The 16,709-nt window shown below is 55.6% G+C and overlaps 6 protein-coding genes across 6 annotated transcripts; 5 read left to right on the top strand and 1 right to left on the bottom strand.

The window, feature by feature from the left end:
* Positions 1-10: 10 nt before the first annotated feature.
* On the top strand, positions 11-2,065 carry BDZ83DRAFT_719557 (GMC oxidoreductase; the record flags this gene model as incomplete). Its single annotated transcript, XM_060512193.1, is given in 5 exon segments — positions 11-104; positions 117-185; positions 254-664; positions 727-1,176; positions 1,236-2,065. The coding sequence occupies 5 exon segments, from the start codon at positions 11-13 to the stop codon at positions 2,063-2,065; spliced, it is 1,854 nt and encodes a 617-aa protein (XP_060365041.1).
* A 1,749-nt stretch (positions 2,066-3,814) lies between these two features.
* BDZ83DRAFT_719556 (LPXTG-domain-containing protein) lies at positions 3,815-5,594 on the top strand (the record flags this gene model as incomplete). Its single annotated transcript, XM_060512192.1, has 3 exons — positions 3,815-3,988; positions 4,051-4,308; positions 4,380-5,594. The coding sequence occupies 3 exons, from the start codon at positions 3,815-3,817 to the stop codon at positions 5,592-5,594; spliced, it is 1,647 nt and encodes a 548-aa protein (XP_060365040.1).
* Positions 5,595-7,466: 1,872 nt separating this feature from the next.
* On the top strand, positions 7,467-8,720 carry BDZ83DRAFT_719555 (HVA22 family TB2/DP1 protein; the record flags this gene model as incomplete). Its single annotated transcript, XM_060512191.1, has 3 exons — positions 7,467-7,495; positions 7,620-7,769; positions 7,844-8,720. 3 exons carry the CDS (start codon positions 7,467-7,469, stop codon positions 8,718-8,720), a joined length of 1,056 nt encoding a protein of 351 aa, XP_060365039.1.
* Positions 8,721-9,265: 545 nt separating this feature from the next.
* On the bottom strand, positions 9,266-11,322 carry BDZ83DRAFT_577475 (mitochondrial genome maintenance protein mgm101; the record flags this gene model as incomplete). Its single annotated transcript, XM_060505023.1, has 5 exons — positions 9,266-9,533; positions 9,646-9,923; positions 10,890-10,954; positions 11,055-11,086; positions 11,258-11,322. The coding sequence occupies 5 exons, from the start codon at positions 11,320-11,322 to the stop codon at positions 9,266-9,268; spliced, it is 708 nt and encodes a 235-aa protein (XP_060365038.1).
* An 89-nt stretch (positions 11,323-11,411) lies between these two features.
* Positions 11,412-14,082, top strand: BDZ83DRAFT_319505 (biotin-protein ligase). Its single transcript, XM_060502363.1, has 6 exons — positions 11,412-11,617; positions 11,678-12,299; positions 12,355-12,957; positions 13,029-13,300; positions 13,366-13,529; positions 13,566-14,082. Exons 1-6 carry the CDS (start codon positions 11,581-11,583, stop codon positions 13,863-13,865), a joined length of 1,998 nt encoding a protein of 665 aa, XP_060365037.1. The 5' UTR covers positions 11,412-11,580; the 3' UTR covers positions 13,866-14,082.
* A 373-nt stretch (positions 14,083-14,455) lies between these two features.
* On the top strand, positions 14,456-16,406 carry BDZ83DRAFT_621311 (uncharacterized protein). Its single transcript, XM_060508254.1, has 3 exons — positions 14,456-15,012; positions 15,084-15,484; positions 15,575-16,406. The coding sequence occupies exons 1-3, from the start codon at positions 14,783-14,785 to the stop codon at positions 15,946-15,948; spliced, it is 1,005 nt and encodes a 334-aa protein (XP_060365036.1). The 5' UTR covers positions 14,456-14,782; the 3' UTR covers positions 15,949-16,406.
* The last annotated feature ends 303 nt before the right edge of the window (positions 16,407-16,709 follow it).

Here is a 16,709-nt window from a genome sequence, read left to right as displayed (position 1 = left end):
TGGAGAAAGCATGGCGTCAACATTGTTCATCGGACTCCTGTTAGCGACAAATTTTGTCCGAGGGCATCACACTGAGCAGGTCAAAAGAACTTTCGACTCAATCAGTGAGCAGTAAGACTACATCGTGGTTGGGGGCGGTACAAGCGGCCTTGTCGTCGCCAACAGACTGAGCGAAGACCCTGAAAGTGAGTCTCAGCGTCATTCATGGTTTAAACCCCAACATATCTGATGCCGATTCATTGTGTACTCTCAGAAACGGTATTGGTCGTCGAATATGGAGACTTTGCCAACACAATCAACGTCACCGTGCCCTACTTTGCCACATACGACCAGTCGGCGCGCCTCTACAACGTGACGTCCGTCCCTCAAACCCATCTCGGTAATCGTACATCTCGCCTTCGTATCGGTGCCGTGGTTGGCGGGGGCTCCACAGTCAATGGAATGGCCTGGGATCGGGGCTCCGAAGCCGACTACGATGCGTGGGAGGCCCTTGGGAACCCGGGTTGGGGCTGGGCGACTCTTTTCAACTATTTCCAAAAGTCGTCTACGTTCGCGCCGCCTTCGGGTGAGTATGTCGAGAAGTACGGGTACGAATGGAGTGAGGATGCATACGGCGATGGACCCATTCAGGTCGGGTTTCCTTCGTGGCAGTGGCCAGAGTCTGGTGAGGTGCCCTCTTGACGGAGTTATGCCCTCGCTGATCAATCTGCTGATGTCAATGAACAGCTCTCATGGCGCAAGCATGGGCTCAGGACATCAAAGTGCCCACATTGAAAGACGGCGCCGACGGCGACAATGTCGGCATTGCATGGCTCCCGCAGAACTCTGGCGGTCCTAACGCGACTCGATCAACCGCTGAGACCGCGTACTTTAACCCAGTCAGCGCCCGCGAGAACCTACATCTGCTTGTACGCCACTACGGTGCAGCGATAAGATTTGAGGGCAAAACAACGACCGGCATAGAGATTGGCAGTCGTGATGGCTCCGAAACCAAGTTCGTGGAATCTCGGAACGTGGTGCTCGCCGCGGGCACAGTTCACACACCCCAATTACTCCAGTTGAGCGGCATTGGTCCAGAAAAGCTCCTGAAGTCTTTGGACATTGACGTGGTGGTGGATTTACCAGGCGTTGGTGCGAACTTCCAGGACCATCCTTCCATCTTCATGGTCTACGATTGTAAGTTGAACACCCACTTTGGAATTCCTATCAGAAGGCTAATCTCTCTTTTTACAAAGTTGCCAACGACACATCTATTAACCCGACCCTTATGAACAACGAAACCTTCTATAACGAGTCCTGGGCAGCGTACGAAGCCAACAGAACTGGACCACACACACACGCCTGGGGAAATCGAGTCGTCTTCACATCCCTCCAAGACCTCGATCCAGACAACTACGAAGCCATCGCGGACGCCGTCACAGCCCAGGACCCGCTGCAGCATCTCCCCGAAGTCTACGCCGAGAACCCTGCACTCCTCGAGGGATTCACCCGCCAGCGTGACATCCTGAGCCAGAGATTCCGCAATCCAAAGGCAGGCGTCATGGAATTCACCTTTGGCGGCGCAGAATCCGTCCCCGTAGCCCTCCAAAAACCCCTCTCGCGCGGCACCATAACCATCAACAGCACAAACCCCGACCCGGGATCACCCACCCCAGGCGCAGGCGGTGCGCAAGTCGACTTCAACACCCTCTCAAACCCAATCGATACGCTACTCCTCCTCCGCGCCGTCGCCAAAGCCCGCGCCTTCATGGCGAGTCCCAGCGTCGAGACGCTCGCCGCGGTGGAGATCCTCCCGGGCCCTGGCGTCACCAGCGACGCCGAGATCGAGGCCGTCATGCGGGAGTCGTGGCTGTCTTCAAGCTTCGATCACCCGGTCGGCACGGCGGCAATGATGCCGCGGGATCTAGGGGGTGTTGTGGATAGTGGGTTGAGGGTGTATGGCGTCGAGGGGCTGTGGATTGTGGATGCGAGTGTTATGCCGATGTTGCCTGCGGCGCATACGCAGGCTACTGTGTATGCTGTTGCGGAGTATGCGGCTGATCTTATTAAGGGTGTTGGGGAGTGAGTTGGTGAGGGTGGAATGGCGGGACTAGTAACAGAAGTTCCATCGCGTGGTGAATAAGCTTATTTCGACTTCAAGTGTTTTCATTAGCCGGTCTGAATCACCGAGACTATGGTGCAAGTTGCATTCACCACGATGATATACTCATAACCATTCAATCGCCTCTAGAAGCATGTAAATCTCATTGCCTGGCAGCATGGACCGACCGAGAGACTCAACCTCAGTTAATCTCGCTCACCTAGCCCATGTCACTCGTCTCCAAGCCACACAACTAGCTAGCCATTTATTATTATCAGACAAGAGCATCTTTCTCAAACTTGCGTTTGTATTCTCCATTGCCATGATCATTTAACCTTTGGAGTCCCTGCCTGTGCTCAAGCTTACAGCAGAGGAAGTCTACCAGCGCCTTCGGTAGTTGGTGCGGACTGGGACGGTCATGTCTCGGGCACGCATTGCTGTGTTGCTGCAAATCACAAGTCAAGATCTAGTTGTTGCGAAGCTTTTACGAGAAATATTGCCTCGGAGATGGATTAGCTGGTGGGTTGTGCTAGTCGCCACCTTTGTCTTTGTCACTGGGCAAACCCCGTCACGGCTTCGGCCATGATCTCGGATGGATCGTCTTCTTTTGAGACTGGAAGACTTGAAGAGAGGTTAACGTAGCGCAATCGATTTTCACTTCATCGCAAATACTGATGACGCCTATTGCTTGTGACGGCCAGCTGCACAAATACAACGGATTCCGCGGAGAAAAGTCGGCGAGCCCTGCAAAAGTTCAATCTTTGGTACAGTAGGTTTAGTTCAGCCGTTGCTGCTAAGCAATCAAGTGGGTGACAAAATCGATTTCCGCTCGAACTCACCCGGCAAAGAAGTTTCCACCGCTACCATCACTAGTACTACTATCTGTAAGATATAGTATATTCTTCTACACATATACGAAGGGTTATGATGCGCAAGGGGTAGTAATTCTAATATGAGTAAAAAAAAAACAGGGGGTTTTTCTCCAAGATGTATGGGAGGAAATCCATTTTATCACCCACTTGGCAATGTGTACCCACAAATTACTCGTCGAACATAAGCCGAGCTCATTGTTCACTATCGCGATGTGACCTTACGCCCCCATGCAACATGGAACTTGCATTGGCTCTTTTTCTTCTTTTCCACAAGATTCGCCCGAGACATTACTGCAGATTCACAAGAAACCCCACCGCAGCTCATAATCGTGGCGAAAAATAAAGATTAGGCAATCACCAAAAGCCCCCCTTGCTAGCGTTGATCGGATTCCATTGCGAGGCCCGGGTCGGGTGGGGAGAGCATGGGAGAGCCATGGTACAGACGGCCCATGGGAGTGTTTCTTCAGAAAAAGGCCAGTGGAAACCATACAAGCACACCAATGGGATCGCGGTGATATCTTCTATACCCTGGGAACAAATGGTCTCAGGGTCGCATCGCACCACGTACCGAGCATCTCGAGTCGGACTGGTGCGAGAGGGGGACTGCATGTCTAGTCCAAGTCTGCCGGTCCAGATCGCCTAGTTGTCTTGGCGTTTATCCTTACCTGCATGATGGTATTTACACAGATCGCGCGCCCGTTTTTTTTTTCTTCTCTTTTACTTTGGGGGGAGGCGTTTAACAAGGTTCCTGCGCTGCTATTCCTCTTCTCTTCTGATCACTTGATTTATCGACGGCTTCTCTACCTGGGTTAATTCTGACTTTCGTAGCTTGAGAGAGGGACGGGATACAAGGGCTGCAATCATGGCAAAAGCGGACCTCATGGAGATGCAGCAGCAAAAGGGCGGCTACGATGCCGTCAACACGACGAGCTCCTCGGGCAACACAGACGACGGCACCAGGAACAACAACCATCACCACGAGAGCGGCGTCTACCCGTATACGACCGATGGCGGCACGGGAGACTCGACGCTCAGGGTAAGTCACAAGCTGTCTTACCGATATCACGAATGGCAACTAACACGGGTAATCGCTGCCAGCGTCTCTTCTCCTTTTGGCAGCTCTTGGCCTTTGCCCTGATCTTCATGTCCTCGTGGGAGGTCATGGCGATGGACATGGGGGCGACGTTCTACAACGGCGGACCGCAGACGCTCGCGTGGGGTATCGTTCTTGTCGTCGTCGGCGCCATGGCGCAGGCGCTCTCCATGGCCGAGCTGGCGACCATTCAGCCCATTGCGGGAGCGCAGTACCACTGGACGCATTTCCTTGCGCCAGAGAAGCACCGGCGGTTCATCACGGTATGTCATCTCACCTTGCTCGAGACTTGAGAAAGATGGATGGACATCCAACTGACAACGACGACTCGCAGTGGATGCAGGGCTGGGTAACCTGGTTCGCCTGGGTCTCGGCCCTCGCGGGCTCCGCCGCCTCGGAAGCAAACATCATGATCGGCCTCGTCAGCACAAACTACCCCTCGTACACCTTCCAGCCCTGGCACATCACCATGGTCATCATCGCCCAGCTCGTCGCCTGCGCCCTCATCAACATGTACGCCTTCCGCACCATCCCCTGGATGGAGCTCCTGGCGGGCGTCCTGCACGTCGTCCTCTGGCTCGTCTTTGTTGTGGTTCTGCTCACGCTCGCGCCCCGGGCCTCGGCCGAGTTCGTGTTCTTCGAGCGCACTGTTTCTTCTGGGTGGACGAATGGCTTTGTGAGCTGGAACATCGGCATGTTGGTACCCGCGTGGGGGTTTATTGGGTTTGATGGCGTCGTGCACATGGCGGAGGAGACGAAGAAGGCGAAGCAGGCTGTTCCGCGCGCGATGCTGTGGACGATTATACTGAACGGCGTGCTCTCGTACGGTATTATCCTCGCCATTCTCTTTGGTATGGGCGGCGACCCGGCCACGACGGAGGCGATCCTGAGCTCGGATTACCCCATCATCCCCTTGCTCTTCAACGCTGCCGGTCCCGCCGCCGGCACGGCCATGGTCGTCGGTCTCCTCGTCATCACCTTTTGCGTCGTCGCCGCCTCGCTGGCGTCCGTGTCTCGCATAACATGGGCCTGGGCCCGCGACGGCGGCCTGCCGCGGTACTTTGCCAAGATCCATCCGACGCACCGCGTACCCATCCGCTCCGTCTGGCTGCCGTGCGTCATCGTCACCTGTCTGTCTCTCTTCACCGTCGGCAACAATGCGACGGCGACGGTGTTCTCGGCGTTCACGGCGCTGTCTTCGCTGGGGTTGTATGGGTCGTACATCATTGCCATCTCGTGTATGCTCCATGCGCGGCTGACGGGGCGGATCGGACACGGGGCGGGGTATCAGGTGCAGTACGGCGGGTGGTCGTTGCCCAAGGGTTGGGGCACGCCGATTAATGTGTATGCGCTGCTGTGGTCAATGTATTTGAGCGTGTGGTTGCCGTTCCCGCAGACGATTCCGGTGACGGGGACGGAGATGAATTATGCGGGGCCGATTTACGTTGTTGTTGTGGTTGGTGCGGTGAGTTTGTGGTTCACGTGGGGGAAGAAGCACTGGCCTGGGTTGAACAAGAGTGCCATTGATAATGTCGTGGCGTACAATTGAGGGTGGTTCGAGACGGGAAAGTCTGGGTTGGCCTCGACTTTGTAGATGATGAGTTACTAGACTACTATAGAGCATGGTGAAGTTGCACACTACAAGTGTTCCATCGTATACTTTGACTTACGTTCTCGGTGGAACTTCTGGCATGAAGAGGAAGAATGAGAGTGACGGGTTGCTTGGATTGACGTATTTCAGTACGATTATTTTGAGCGACTTGGCAACCGGTGACTCTTCTGGTTGACCGTGTCCTCAATAGACATGGCCAACCTGTTTTCATCTCAGAAAGCCGGTGCCTAGGAATTACACGCGGCCGTGATGACTGGCTACGTCAGGCACCGACGGCCTGGGTAAGAGCATTGCGTACGTGGGCCACGAATGCCATACTGACAAGAGGTGAGATGTGGCCTCTCCCACCGACAACGTGTCCGCATCATACACCAAGACCCGGGCATTTGGCATTTGATCTCGCGATGCTGGTCCAACAGACAAGTCTCGGTGAAGATGAAGATGGAGCATCCATGAGTGGGTGTGTCCCAAAGCGGCAAGATGCGGAGAGGAGCGGCAAAGGTGGAACAACGCCCCGATCGTCGGGCGGGACCGAAGGGCGCTAGCAGACGTCACATGGTGCTCAGATACGGGGGATGCCTGGATGCAAAACACGGTGCCTGTATCAGTCGTGGATGTTCTGTTGGCCCTTGGGTGTAGTTGTCAAGGACTTAAGGTATGTAGAAGCGTTGGATGGAGGGAACATGTTTGCTTGGTGAGTCAAGCCAGGAACCAGACCTTGCTGTGAGTGAACACATGTCCATCTATGCCAAACAGGGGCATTGGAAACACGGTGACCAGAAGGTCTCGTGAGTATTTAGAGGGCCGTCTCTAACCTCGGTGAGCCTTGTAGAACAATCAGAAAGACTTCGCTAAGTTAGGTGCTCTTGGGAAGATGAGATGAGAGCGGTGTCACGAATCAGCAGGTTCCCTGTCTTCCCTTCCAATTGTCCGGTTTCAGCTCCCCTCCTCTCCGCAGCTTACCTCATCCGTTGAACGCTCACCGTTATCGGCTTATCGCCTGCCCGAGCTGACACCGACGACAACCTTATCGCACCTTATCCAGCCCCTCGATGACGTCCACCGAGGTAAGGTACCTAAGGTAGGTAATCGCATCGCATCTCGCTGAAAGCACCGAAGCCAAGATCTCTCACCGGCCGCCCCCCGCCTTACTACCTAAGGAACTCTACCTTAGTCAAGCTAGGTATGTAAGGTACCTTTCCCACCTTATGCTGTGCCGTAGGTACATTGCCGTTTGACCCTTGGATCCAAAGGCAAGTGCCCGTGATGCCCGCTGCACCCGCCTGTTTTGTCCTCGTGCTCAGGGACCCCACCTTACCTTCCACCCCAGCGAGCACCGAGCGCCGGTTGCTGCTTCCGCGTGCTGTCTGCTGTGTAAGCTGCCGTGTACCTTGCCTTACACACCCCGTCCGCATCCGCAATCCTGCATCTTCCATCTGCTCCTCCACAGCTTTGGGTGAACCCTCTTTTTTCTTTCTTTCTTCCATTCTGTCTGTCACTCCGTGTCTCGTCCCACGGCTGACTGACACCCGTAGTCGAATCCTACCGATACTCGCACCTATCAACCCAGACAGACCTTGCGACCTCAAACGCTGCCCCTCGCTGCTCATCCCATACTACCGACAGCCCCCTCGCCTGACGTCGGCTGTGCTCCCTGCGACAGCTGCGCGTGCTGACCGAGCCGTGCAAAGCTACCTGTGCCGACAACGCTCTTCCATCTCTTCTCTAGTTCCGAGCAAACCTTCTTCTCTCTTACATCTCTGCTTCCTCTCCACCTTGACGACCTTATCGAGCCCTCATATCGCAACCATGTTTGACATATTCGCCCACCTGTTATCGTGAGTTCCTCTCTCCTCCAAGCATGCGCAATGGGTGCCATCATACCTCCAATGACACCCGTGATACCCTCGGCGCGGCTTGAACGCTTTGAATCGTTCGACTAACACGGTATCCGCCTCACAGCTCCATCGCCTCCTTTCTCTTTCCCCTCTTCGCCTCTTACAAGGCCCTCAAGACCTCCGACCCGGCCCAACTGACACCATGGCTCATGTACTGGGTCGTCCTCGCCTGCGCACTCCTCGTCGAGTCCTGGACTGAATGGATTCTCGTCTGGTACGTTCTAACTCGCAGACAGCAGCCAACCTCCAGTCTCTCCTCTTCCTACCAACCACTAACACCAACCGCAGGATCCCCTTCTACGCCTACATTCGCCTCCTGTTCCTCCTCTACCTCGTTCTTCCCCAAACCCAAGGCGCCCGCATCATCTACCAAACCCACGTCCACCCCTTCCTGCAAGACAACGAGGCCCAAATCGAAGAGTTCATCTCCGAGGCCCACGACAAATTGAAAGCCGCCGGCATCGCCTACCTTAAACGTGCAATCGAGCTCATCAAGACAAACGTCCTTGGCTTGCCCCCAGGCGACCCCGAACCCGCGCCCCAGCCCTCCGCTGCTGCCGCTCCTGCCGGCCACCCGCCGCAGTCCTACACGCAGTCCCTCCTCGCCCGGTTTAGCGTCCCCGCCGCGCGCTGGGCCCCAGCTGCCGGAACAGGCCATACGGGCGCTGACTTTTACAACCTCCTCGCTGGCGCTTACTCCGCCGCAACCGGTGGGGGACAGCACCAGGACCTCTCCAAGTCCGGCTCCATCATCCCGCCGAACCTCCAGGGTGGCGAGAGAACGAGCTTCATCGCCGCTCAGCGTGAGCGTCTCGCCTTCCTCCTCAAGGCCCTCGAGCGTGAGGAGGCAGCGACGTCATCGTCGGCGCATCCCGAAACCTTTAGCCGCTCCCTGGGGAGCATGCAGCTTGACGGCAACGAGGAGGAGGAAGTGACGCAAAGACCGCCGAGCGCGCACAGCGGACTGAGCAAATCGCGGAGTGAGACCGATTTCGAAAAGATTGACGCCGAGAGCGGGGCCGAGGACCTCGGTGGCGACGACGAGGACGGATCCGTCAGGCGGAGGCAGACGAGCGGGGGATCGTCATGGATGCCGTGGGGTTGGGGCGCTACACCGACGGCTGAGAACCCCGAGGGTGGATCCAGCTCGGGCGTGCACAAGTGATTGCCGCCATACGGATATGACAACGGCGCTTGTCAATGGGAAATGGAGTTCTTTGCGCGGCGGTTTATGGTGACTTTTGCATGATTTAGATGTTTGGCTTCAGGGAAGGGATATGGAGTCATGGTCGATTTATGATACACCCGAGAGTGGATGTCATTCCGGGACCAGCGCAGGCCTGCGCTCCCGCACGATTCCCAACCAAAGGGGGGCTGAATAGACCTGAGAGTCGCTTTCAACAGCCGACCACCGTTCCTTTGAAATTGGCATCTGTGGTGATTATACCAATGTTTTAATTGACCGCTATGCAAAGGTCTATGCATCTACAGCCCTGACCCCTATCCCGAGGAGGGCCATGATATAAGTCTAATATTACAGTTGAGATTCCTACTCTTGCGACCCATCTTACACATATCCCACCCATCTAGTTTTACTTGTACAAGTCTTTTATCCATAAGGTCTCTGCGGGCTCGCACGATGCCCGCCACGCTCCCTGACAGCGCGGAACCGACCTCTTTTAAGGTTCATCGTCCTTCGAGGCCGGACACTCAGTTCGTCTTCTTGTAAGGGTACGCCAACGGCACGTCCTTACGCGTCCAGACGAGCTTCTTGCGCTTGGTGGTGACGTGCTCGGCCCAGACCTCGTCGGCGTACTCTTTGCGGAACTGGCGGATGAACACCGGGTCCCAGAGGTCCGAGGCGACGCCGAGGTCCTTGCAGCAGCGCATCAGGGCGTTTGATTTGCAGCCTTCGACGGCGGAGGGGAGGTTTTCGACGGAGAAGTAGCCGTTTTCGCCTTGGGCTTGGGAGATGAAGCTGTTCCGTACATCATATTAGCTCTACTGTGCTTGAGGCATGGTCTTGCGTGGTTCCATTAAGGGGAGTTCCGATGGGGAAGAAGTTAAAGGGAATAAAGAATGAAACATACCGGCCTTCCGCGATGAGAGCGTATTCTCTAGTGACGACCTTCTCACCGACCACGACGTCGCCCTTGGGGACCAGGCCCCATCCGCCTGGGCCAAAGGCCTGGTTGAGGATGCGGCGGTACTTTATCTCGGGGAGGTAGATTATGCCGTCGGGTTTGACTTCGACGTCGGACGGGTTGACGGGTTGGAGGAGGATGTCGACGACTTCTTTGGGGAAGCGGGCCGTGCCTAGGCCGTGGTAGGATGTTGACCAGTCTATCGGTTGCTGCTGCTGTGTTTGCTGTTGTTGCGTATCTGAGGTCTGGGTTTGAGGCGTGGGAGGGACGTATGCTGGTGCTGTTGGGAATGTTGTCGTCGGGGTTGCGGGCGTGGGATTAGGTGTTGTTGCTGCTGTTGCTGAAGAGGAGGAGGAAGAGGATGGTTTCGAGGCTTTCGCGGCTGGGGAGGGTGTCTTTCTGGCGTAGCTTGAGGTTGTTGTGCTCTTTGCGGGGGAGGGGGCGGCTGCGGTGGCGGAGGCGGCTTTGTAGCGGGATGTTGTGGCTATTCGCGCGACGGGGGTGAAGGTTGTTGCTGTTGCTGTTCGCGATGCGCGGAGGAGGGGGCGCATGGTGAAGGAGGCCATTGTGTGAACAAATGCGACTTTTCGGCTGGGGGCTTGGGAACGGGTAGATGGCGTGTCCAGGTGTAGGTTGAAGAGCTGAGGGACACGCGCGCGCGTGAGAGAGAAGGATATCGGGGAGAGTAAGGCGGTTGTGGGTTGCGCGGTGTCGATGATGCTCATAGACTCCCCGGGCGGCGTGTAGGACGGTGACGGGAAGGATTGAGATGAAATTTGGTCGGCGCGGGTGAATGCGGCGCCCGGGAGGCGGGAGCTTGGGCCACGTTTTGGGAGCTACAACACTGTGCGAGCGACTTTTTTCTTTTATCCTATTGTCGTTGGCGTCAGTCCACTCTGAGGCTGGCAGTGAGTGAGTGAGATGGTCAACGGGAATGAGATGAGTTGCAATTCGTTTCGTGATGATTAATTTACACTTGATGATACTTGTGGTGTACAAGCCCAAGACAGAGGATCAAAGACTCAATTTCGCCCTGAATCATGCATCCTTTGCGTCCGTCCGGCGATCGTTACCCTGCTGCTTCCAACAGCTCTTGAAATGTTCCATCTGGTAAACCTTGGGTTAGCTTTGATTCATCTTGTACATCATTGATGCGAGACCAGAAGATTATTCGAAAGAAGCAGACGTACCTCGGCCGTACACTGCCGCCAGTCCTTCTTCTCGAAATAGCAATCTGTCAACTTGGCATTCTCGTCTACAGAGACCGACCAGGGGAGAGGTCAAAGTTAGCGCCGTGATCCAACTGTCTGTTCGCGATCTTTTCCGCTGCGATCCGGAGAGGAGTCGATGCGTACCTGCGCAACCCGTGCTGAAGATGCGCTTGTCCCTGCATGGTCGTTAGCTTTGTTTCTTGTTTACTTGTTTCCTTCTGCTCGTTTTCTTCTTCTTTTTCTGACTTTCTACATCGTGAGCAACATCAATTTGTCGTATGAGACGTGTCAAACTAGACCACGCAAAAAAAGAATAAAAAAGCAGAAGTGAAGTCCACCTTACGTACCAGTCATCAGGCTCGTCATCCCCCGTCGACGACTTTTTCGCCGCGTCGCTCTCCTGCTTGGACATCTTTCCTTTCGTCTTCTTTCTCGGATTCAATTGTCGATCGGGATAGCAGACGTTGTTGTCGTCTCGTGTCGGTGATTGAACTGTTTTGCAAGGTGTAAAGTGAGTTCTCATTCGACCTACCACCGCCGGAACTTTGTTGGGGTGTTCTAGACAGTGCCAAACCAAACCCCGAAACTACGACGACACTCGCTACAGAAACTCACTCATCACCTCAAGACTCATCTCATCCCTCATCGCCCTCGCTCACAGACTCTCACCATGGCCTCACGTAAACTCAATGTGCTGGTCTACACCGGTATCTAGTTCCCCTTCCTCAGCTAGTATAGCCTACATTGACTCACAATTCATCCCCTAGGCACCGGCACGACCGTTGAATCGGTCCGCCACTGCATCTACTCCCTCCGCCGCCTCCTCTCCCCAACCTACGCCGTCATCCCCGTCGCCGAGGCCGCCCTCCTTAAAGAACCCTGGCAACCCACCTGCGCACTCCTCGTCATCCCGGGCGGCGGCGACCTGGGCTACTGCCGCGTCCTCAACGGCCCCGGGAACCGCCGCATCGCCGACTATGTCCGCCGCGGCGGGGCTTACCTCGGCTTCTGTGCCGGCGGGTACTACGGCAGCCGCCGGTGCGAGTTCGAGGTCGGCGATCGGACGCTCGAGGTTATTGGGTCGCGCGAGCTCGGGTTCTTCCCGGGAACGTGCAGGGGTGGTGCGTTGAAGGGGTTCGAGTATCATTCTGAGAGGGGCGCGAGGGTGGTTAGGTTGAGTGTGAAGGAGGGGTTTGGGGAAGGGGAGGGAGAGGTGTTGAGTTACTATAACGGCGGAGGCGTCTTTGTCGATGCTGAAAAGTTTGAGAATGTGGAGGTTCTCGCTCAGTATGCAGATGAGATTGCCGTCGATGGGGGAGCTGGGAAAGCGGCTGTGATACATTGCAAAGTCGGCTCTGGCAATGTCATCCTGACTGGTCCTCATCCAGAGTATGTTCACCCCATACCCCTTTCGTGATCTCGTATTCTAACAGCGATGTGCTAGATTCGCAGCAGCAAACCTCAACCCTCAACCCCAAATCCCCTCCTACGAAGCCCTCGTCTCCTCCCTCGCAGCAGCCGACGCAGCCCGCGTAACCTTCCTCCGCGCATGCCTCTCCCGCCTCGGCCTAGACCTCAGCGCTGACCCGTCCGCTCCGCCCTCCCTCTCCCGCATGCACCTCACCTCGGCGAACCACGTCGAAGTAGGCGAGATGCTCGCGTCCTGGGAAGAGGCCATCACGCGCGAGACCGGCCAGGGCCAGGATGCCGAAGACGACAAGGAGGAGTACATCCGCGGCGAGCACGATGTCTTCCGCATTGAGAAGCTGTCTTCGCGGTGGGATGTTGACGAGCTCAAGCAAGCTCTGCCGTCTTCTGGTTCTGGGGACGCAGGAGAAGGCCGGATGGTGGATTATGATGCCTTGGTCAAGGTGATTGTGCCGCATGAAGAGGAGTGGCCGGACGCCAAGGAGACACCGAGTTTCAATCATCGTTTGTTTTACGGCTCTCTCAAGGAGTATCGCGCGATTGAGCCTGCGGCGGAGGAATGGGGTGATACGCTCATGTATGGCGAGGTCGTCACTAGCACGAACACCCTCATGGATAAGTATGGCCCCCTCTTCGTTCTCCTTCGATAAACCATGAAAGCCCTCTTCGCTAACGGTCACTGTCTTCCAGGAACCCCAAACTGCTCGCCCACCTCCCAACCGGCTTTACTCTGACGGCGACAACGCAAGTCGCCGGCCGCGGCCGCGGCACAAACGTCTGGGTCTCGCCAGCGGGTTGCCTCATCTTCTCGACCGTCATCAACCACCCAGCACATCTAGCTGCCTCCCATCCAGTCGTCTTCATCCAGTACATTGCCGCTATCGCCATCGTCGAGGCCGTCAAATCGTACGACACAGCCTGCGGCGACGTTCCCGTGAAGCTCAAGTGGCCCAACGACATTTGTAAGTATACTCTTGACCAGAAGTCATGAAAGCACTGCAGAGACTATCCTCTGACAACCACAAAGACTGCCGCGACCCAGCATCAACCCCCCAAGACCCCTCCTACGTCAAAATCGGCGGCATCCTCTCCAACTGCGCCTACTCTCAAGGCGCCTACCAAATCGTCCTCGGCATCGGCATCAACACGACAAACTCGCGCCCCACCACCTCCCTCAACGCCATCGCACCGGCGCCCCTGAAGATGGCGGGCGGCTTCCGTCTCGAGTCGCTCCTGGCGCGGATTCTCACCCGGATCGAGGCGCTATACGCGCAGTTCCGCCGCGAGGGGTTCTCGCGCGACCTCGAGGAGCGTTATTACAAGCACTGGCTTCACTCGGGACAGAACGTCACGCTCGAGGCCGAGGCGGGGGCCAAGGCGAAGGTTGTGGGTATTACGAGGGACTGGGGTATGTTGAAGGCTGTCGAGGTGGATGGGATGGGGAGAGAGACGGGGAGGATGTGGGCGCTGCAGAGCGATGAGAATAGTTTTGATTTCTGGAAGGGGCTTGTGAAGAGGAAGCTGTAAGGTTTTTGAACTCACTGTAGCGGTCGCGTAGTTATGCTTAAGCTTCTGTAGATGAGGAAGCTGGAGCTGGCGACTTCGTCCAGAGAGTCCATCAGACCTATGCAGATCGTATCCCACTGAGTAAGACGAATACCTTGCAATACTTGGAAGATGATCATCCTGGGCGATAAGTCAACGGGGTAACCCAGAGAGGTACAGTAAGGAAGGGTCGTAGGGAGCAAGACGAGCGTCAAATTCCCCAGCAACTACAGCCGCAAAAAGGGACTCCTGCCCAGAAGCGTAAGATGGTTATACCCCTATTCCTGAAGTGCAGAGCTACCGAGTTGCTGTAGCTGTTGCATTCGAGTCTCCATGGTGTCATTTTTTCTCTCTTGTTGTTTATACGTACAGCAGCATCACGTTCCACGCCCGATTGAAGTTGATAGTTCGTGGCATGGGATCAGTCGCGGGAGTATCCGGGTGCTTATGGTCAGCTTCATGCCCGCATCTGGATAGCTGCACGGAATGCATTACGGCTTACACCTCCAAAACTCACTCACCGAACATCTCAAATCAATATTCTCAAGCGACCCCCGTCATCAAACAATGCAAGCTCTGTTACAATCATCGATTTGTCATTGAGACATCTGCTGGTAGTCGGCTTATACGGTGCTCGAACCCCCGTTCGTGAGTCTCACCATCGGCCTTGAGAGCCCCGATCTCTCCGTCTTACACCCTCTATACGGGAACTGTGCCGCCCGTCACCTCGGAGACAATGCGGAAACAAAGTACGCGAGAAACCGCAGGGAAACATGCCATTTTAGAAACCAAAACGCCTTGGCCCACCCAATGATGACGGGCTGCATCAGCGTCGAACATCTGTGGAAGAAATAGAATAAATACCCCAAGTCTTACCATCATCATACAGATCATCCATCATGAGCGCAATTGAGATCCTCGGACGACGCCTCCATCGTTCAATACCAACGATTCGCGACGTGTCATCATCGAATCTCACCCTCAGGCTCATCATCACCACTTACGCTCGCAACAGATTCTCTCATCCCGCCGTGCTCACCCGCAACTTCACAACCACGCGAACCTTCACAGCATCACAACAACCCTTCAAAATGACGACTGAAGAACTACCAAAAGTGAAGCTCTACTGGTACCTCCCCCTCATGACACCACCGTTAATTCCCTATGTCTCATTCACCCAGAAAACTCACCGGTCCTCAGGCTCAACGACTCCCGCTCCCAAAACACCCTCTGGCTCCTCGAAGAACTCAAGATCCCCTACACAGTCCAACTCTTCCGCCGCGCCCCCAACCGCCTCGCACCTCCCGAGCTTGAAGCCGTCCACCCACTCGGCAAGGCCCCCGTGCTGGAAATCACACCACTGCCGAGCGACGAGGACCCCACCCCGGCACCGATCCGGCTCGCCGAGAGCGGGTACATCACGCAGTACCTCGTCGAGCACTTTGGCCACCGGAAGTCCGGCCTCGTGCCGCCGCGGTGGAAGGCCGGGCGTGAGGGGAAAGTCGGGGGTGAGACGGAGGCGTATGCGCGGTTTTGGTATTTGTTGCATTATGTTGAGGGGAGCTTTTTTCCTGTGATTGTACAATTTATTCTCATCAATGGTAAGCATCTCTCGCCCCCCTGCCTACATGAGCCTTTACTCCCTGCCCTCCTCCTCTGTCATTTGAATTTCTGACCTGGATTACGTGTAGTACTCAAGTCATCCAACGTCCCCTTCCTAATCCGCCCCCTCACCTCCCTCGTCGCCTCCAAAATCTTTTCCCTCGTCATCTTTCCCAACGCGCAGAAGCACCTCGCCATGCTCGAGAACTATCTCAAGACCGCGCCCGGGGTGTCACCTAGCGGCGGCGGGTTTCTCTGCGGACCAGAGCTCTCGGCCGCGGATATACTCATTAGCTTTGCGCTCATCACGGCGGACGCCGAGAATGCGTGGGACACGATGGGTAGTTGGCCTGGAGGGTCGGTGAAGGCGGCGCACCCTGTGCTGTTTGAGTATGTTGAGCGTTTGAAGAGGGAGCCTGGGTATTTGAAGGTCGTGGAGAAGGTTAAGGAGATTGAGGGGTGACGAGGCAGCGTATGAGGCAGTGCCTTGATCTGGAGTTATCTTATGATGAGGGGTTATTACTGGGTGTTGTAATGCTTTAAGTTACCAGACGAACAGAACATCCCACTTCGAATTTCAATTCATTCTCACATGAGTTTTTGCTCATCAACCGAGACCTGCTGCCTATTGAATTCGTCGCCAAGAAGATACCGTGAACCGGAGTCAGATGAGGCTTACAGGATCGCTGGACTCTGCCCCAATCAACCGATTAAAGTGAGCGGACCATGATTAGCATTCGGAATTCACCGAGGGTCGTGAGATTTTATGAGAGCTATAGTAATGGAGCACCCGGAATCTCATATTGTGTACGAGATACCAGCGCCGATGCCGAGTGAGATGATCACGGCAGCCTCGAGTGAAGTGAGGCGCATCTCCCGTCGCACCTTGCACAGACTCCCCGGCAATTGGCTGCAGCTGCCAGCGGCAGTACGGTGACATTTGATCCACCTCACCTCACGCCCAAAGAAAAGAACCCGGCTACAAAATACCTAAAAAACCACCCGACACAAATCTTCCAACCCCCCAAACGCGAAGACAAGCTTCCAGATCGGCTCTGTTAGTTCCCCGGTAAGATACTGACACGGCCTCCTTGAGGTACCGGACTTATAGACGCCGGCAAGCGCAGTCTCCGTCATCAAGCTTCTTGCTCCCATGAGCCTTTTGTGCGCTGCAACAGGAGCAATCGATGCAGGCGCAGAACATATCGCTATGGCAGGGATGAC

This window comes from Colletotrichum acutatum (genome assembly GCF_030867785.1).
Source record: "Colletotrichum acutatum strain CBS 112980 chromosome Unknown BDZ83scaffold_46, whole genome shotgun sequence".
In the NCBI taxonomy this organism is placed as follows: Eukaryota; Fungi; Ascomycota; class Sordariomycetes; order Glomerellales; family Glomerellaceae; genus Colletotrichum; species Colletotrichum acutatum.
This window is presented reverse-complemented; position numbering and strand designations above follow the sequence as displayed.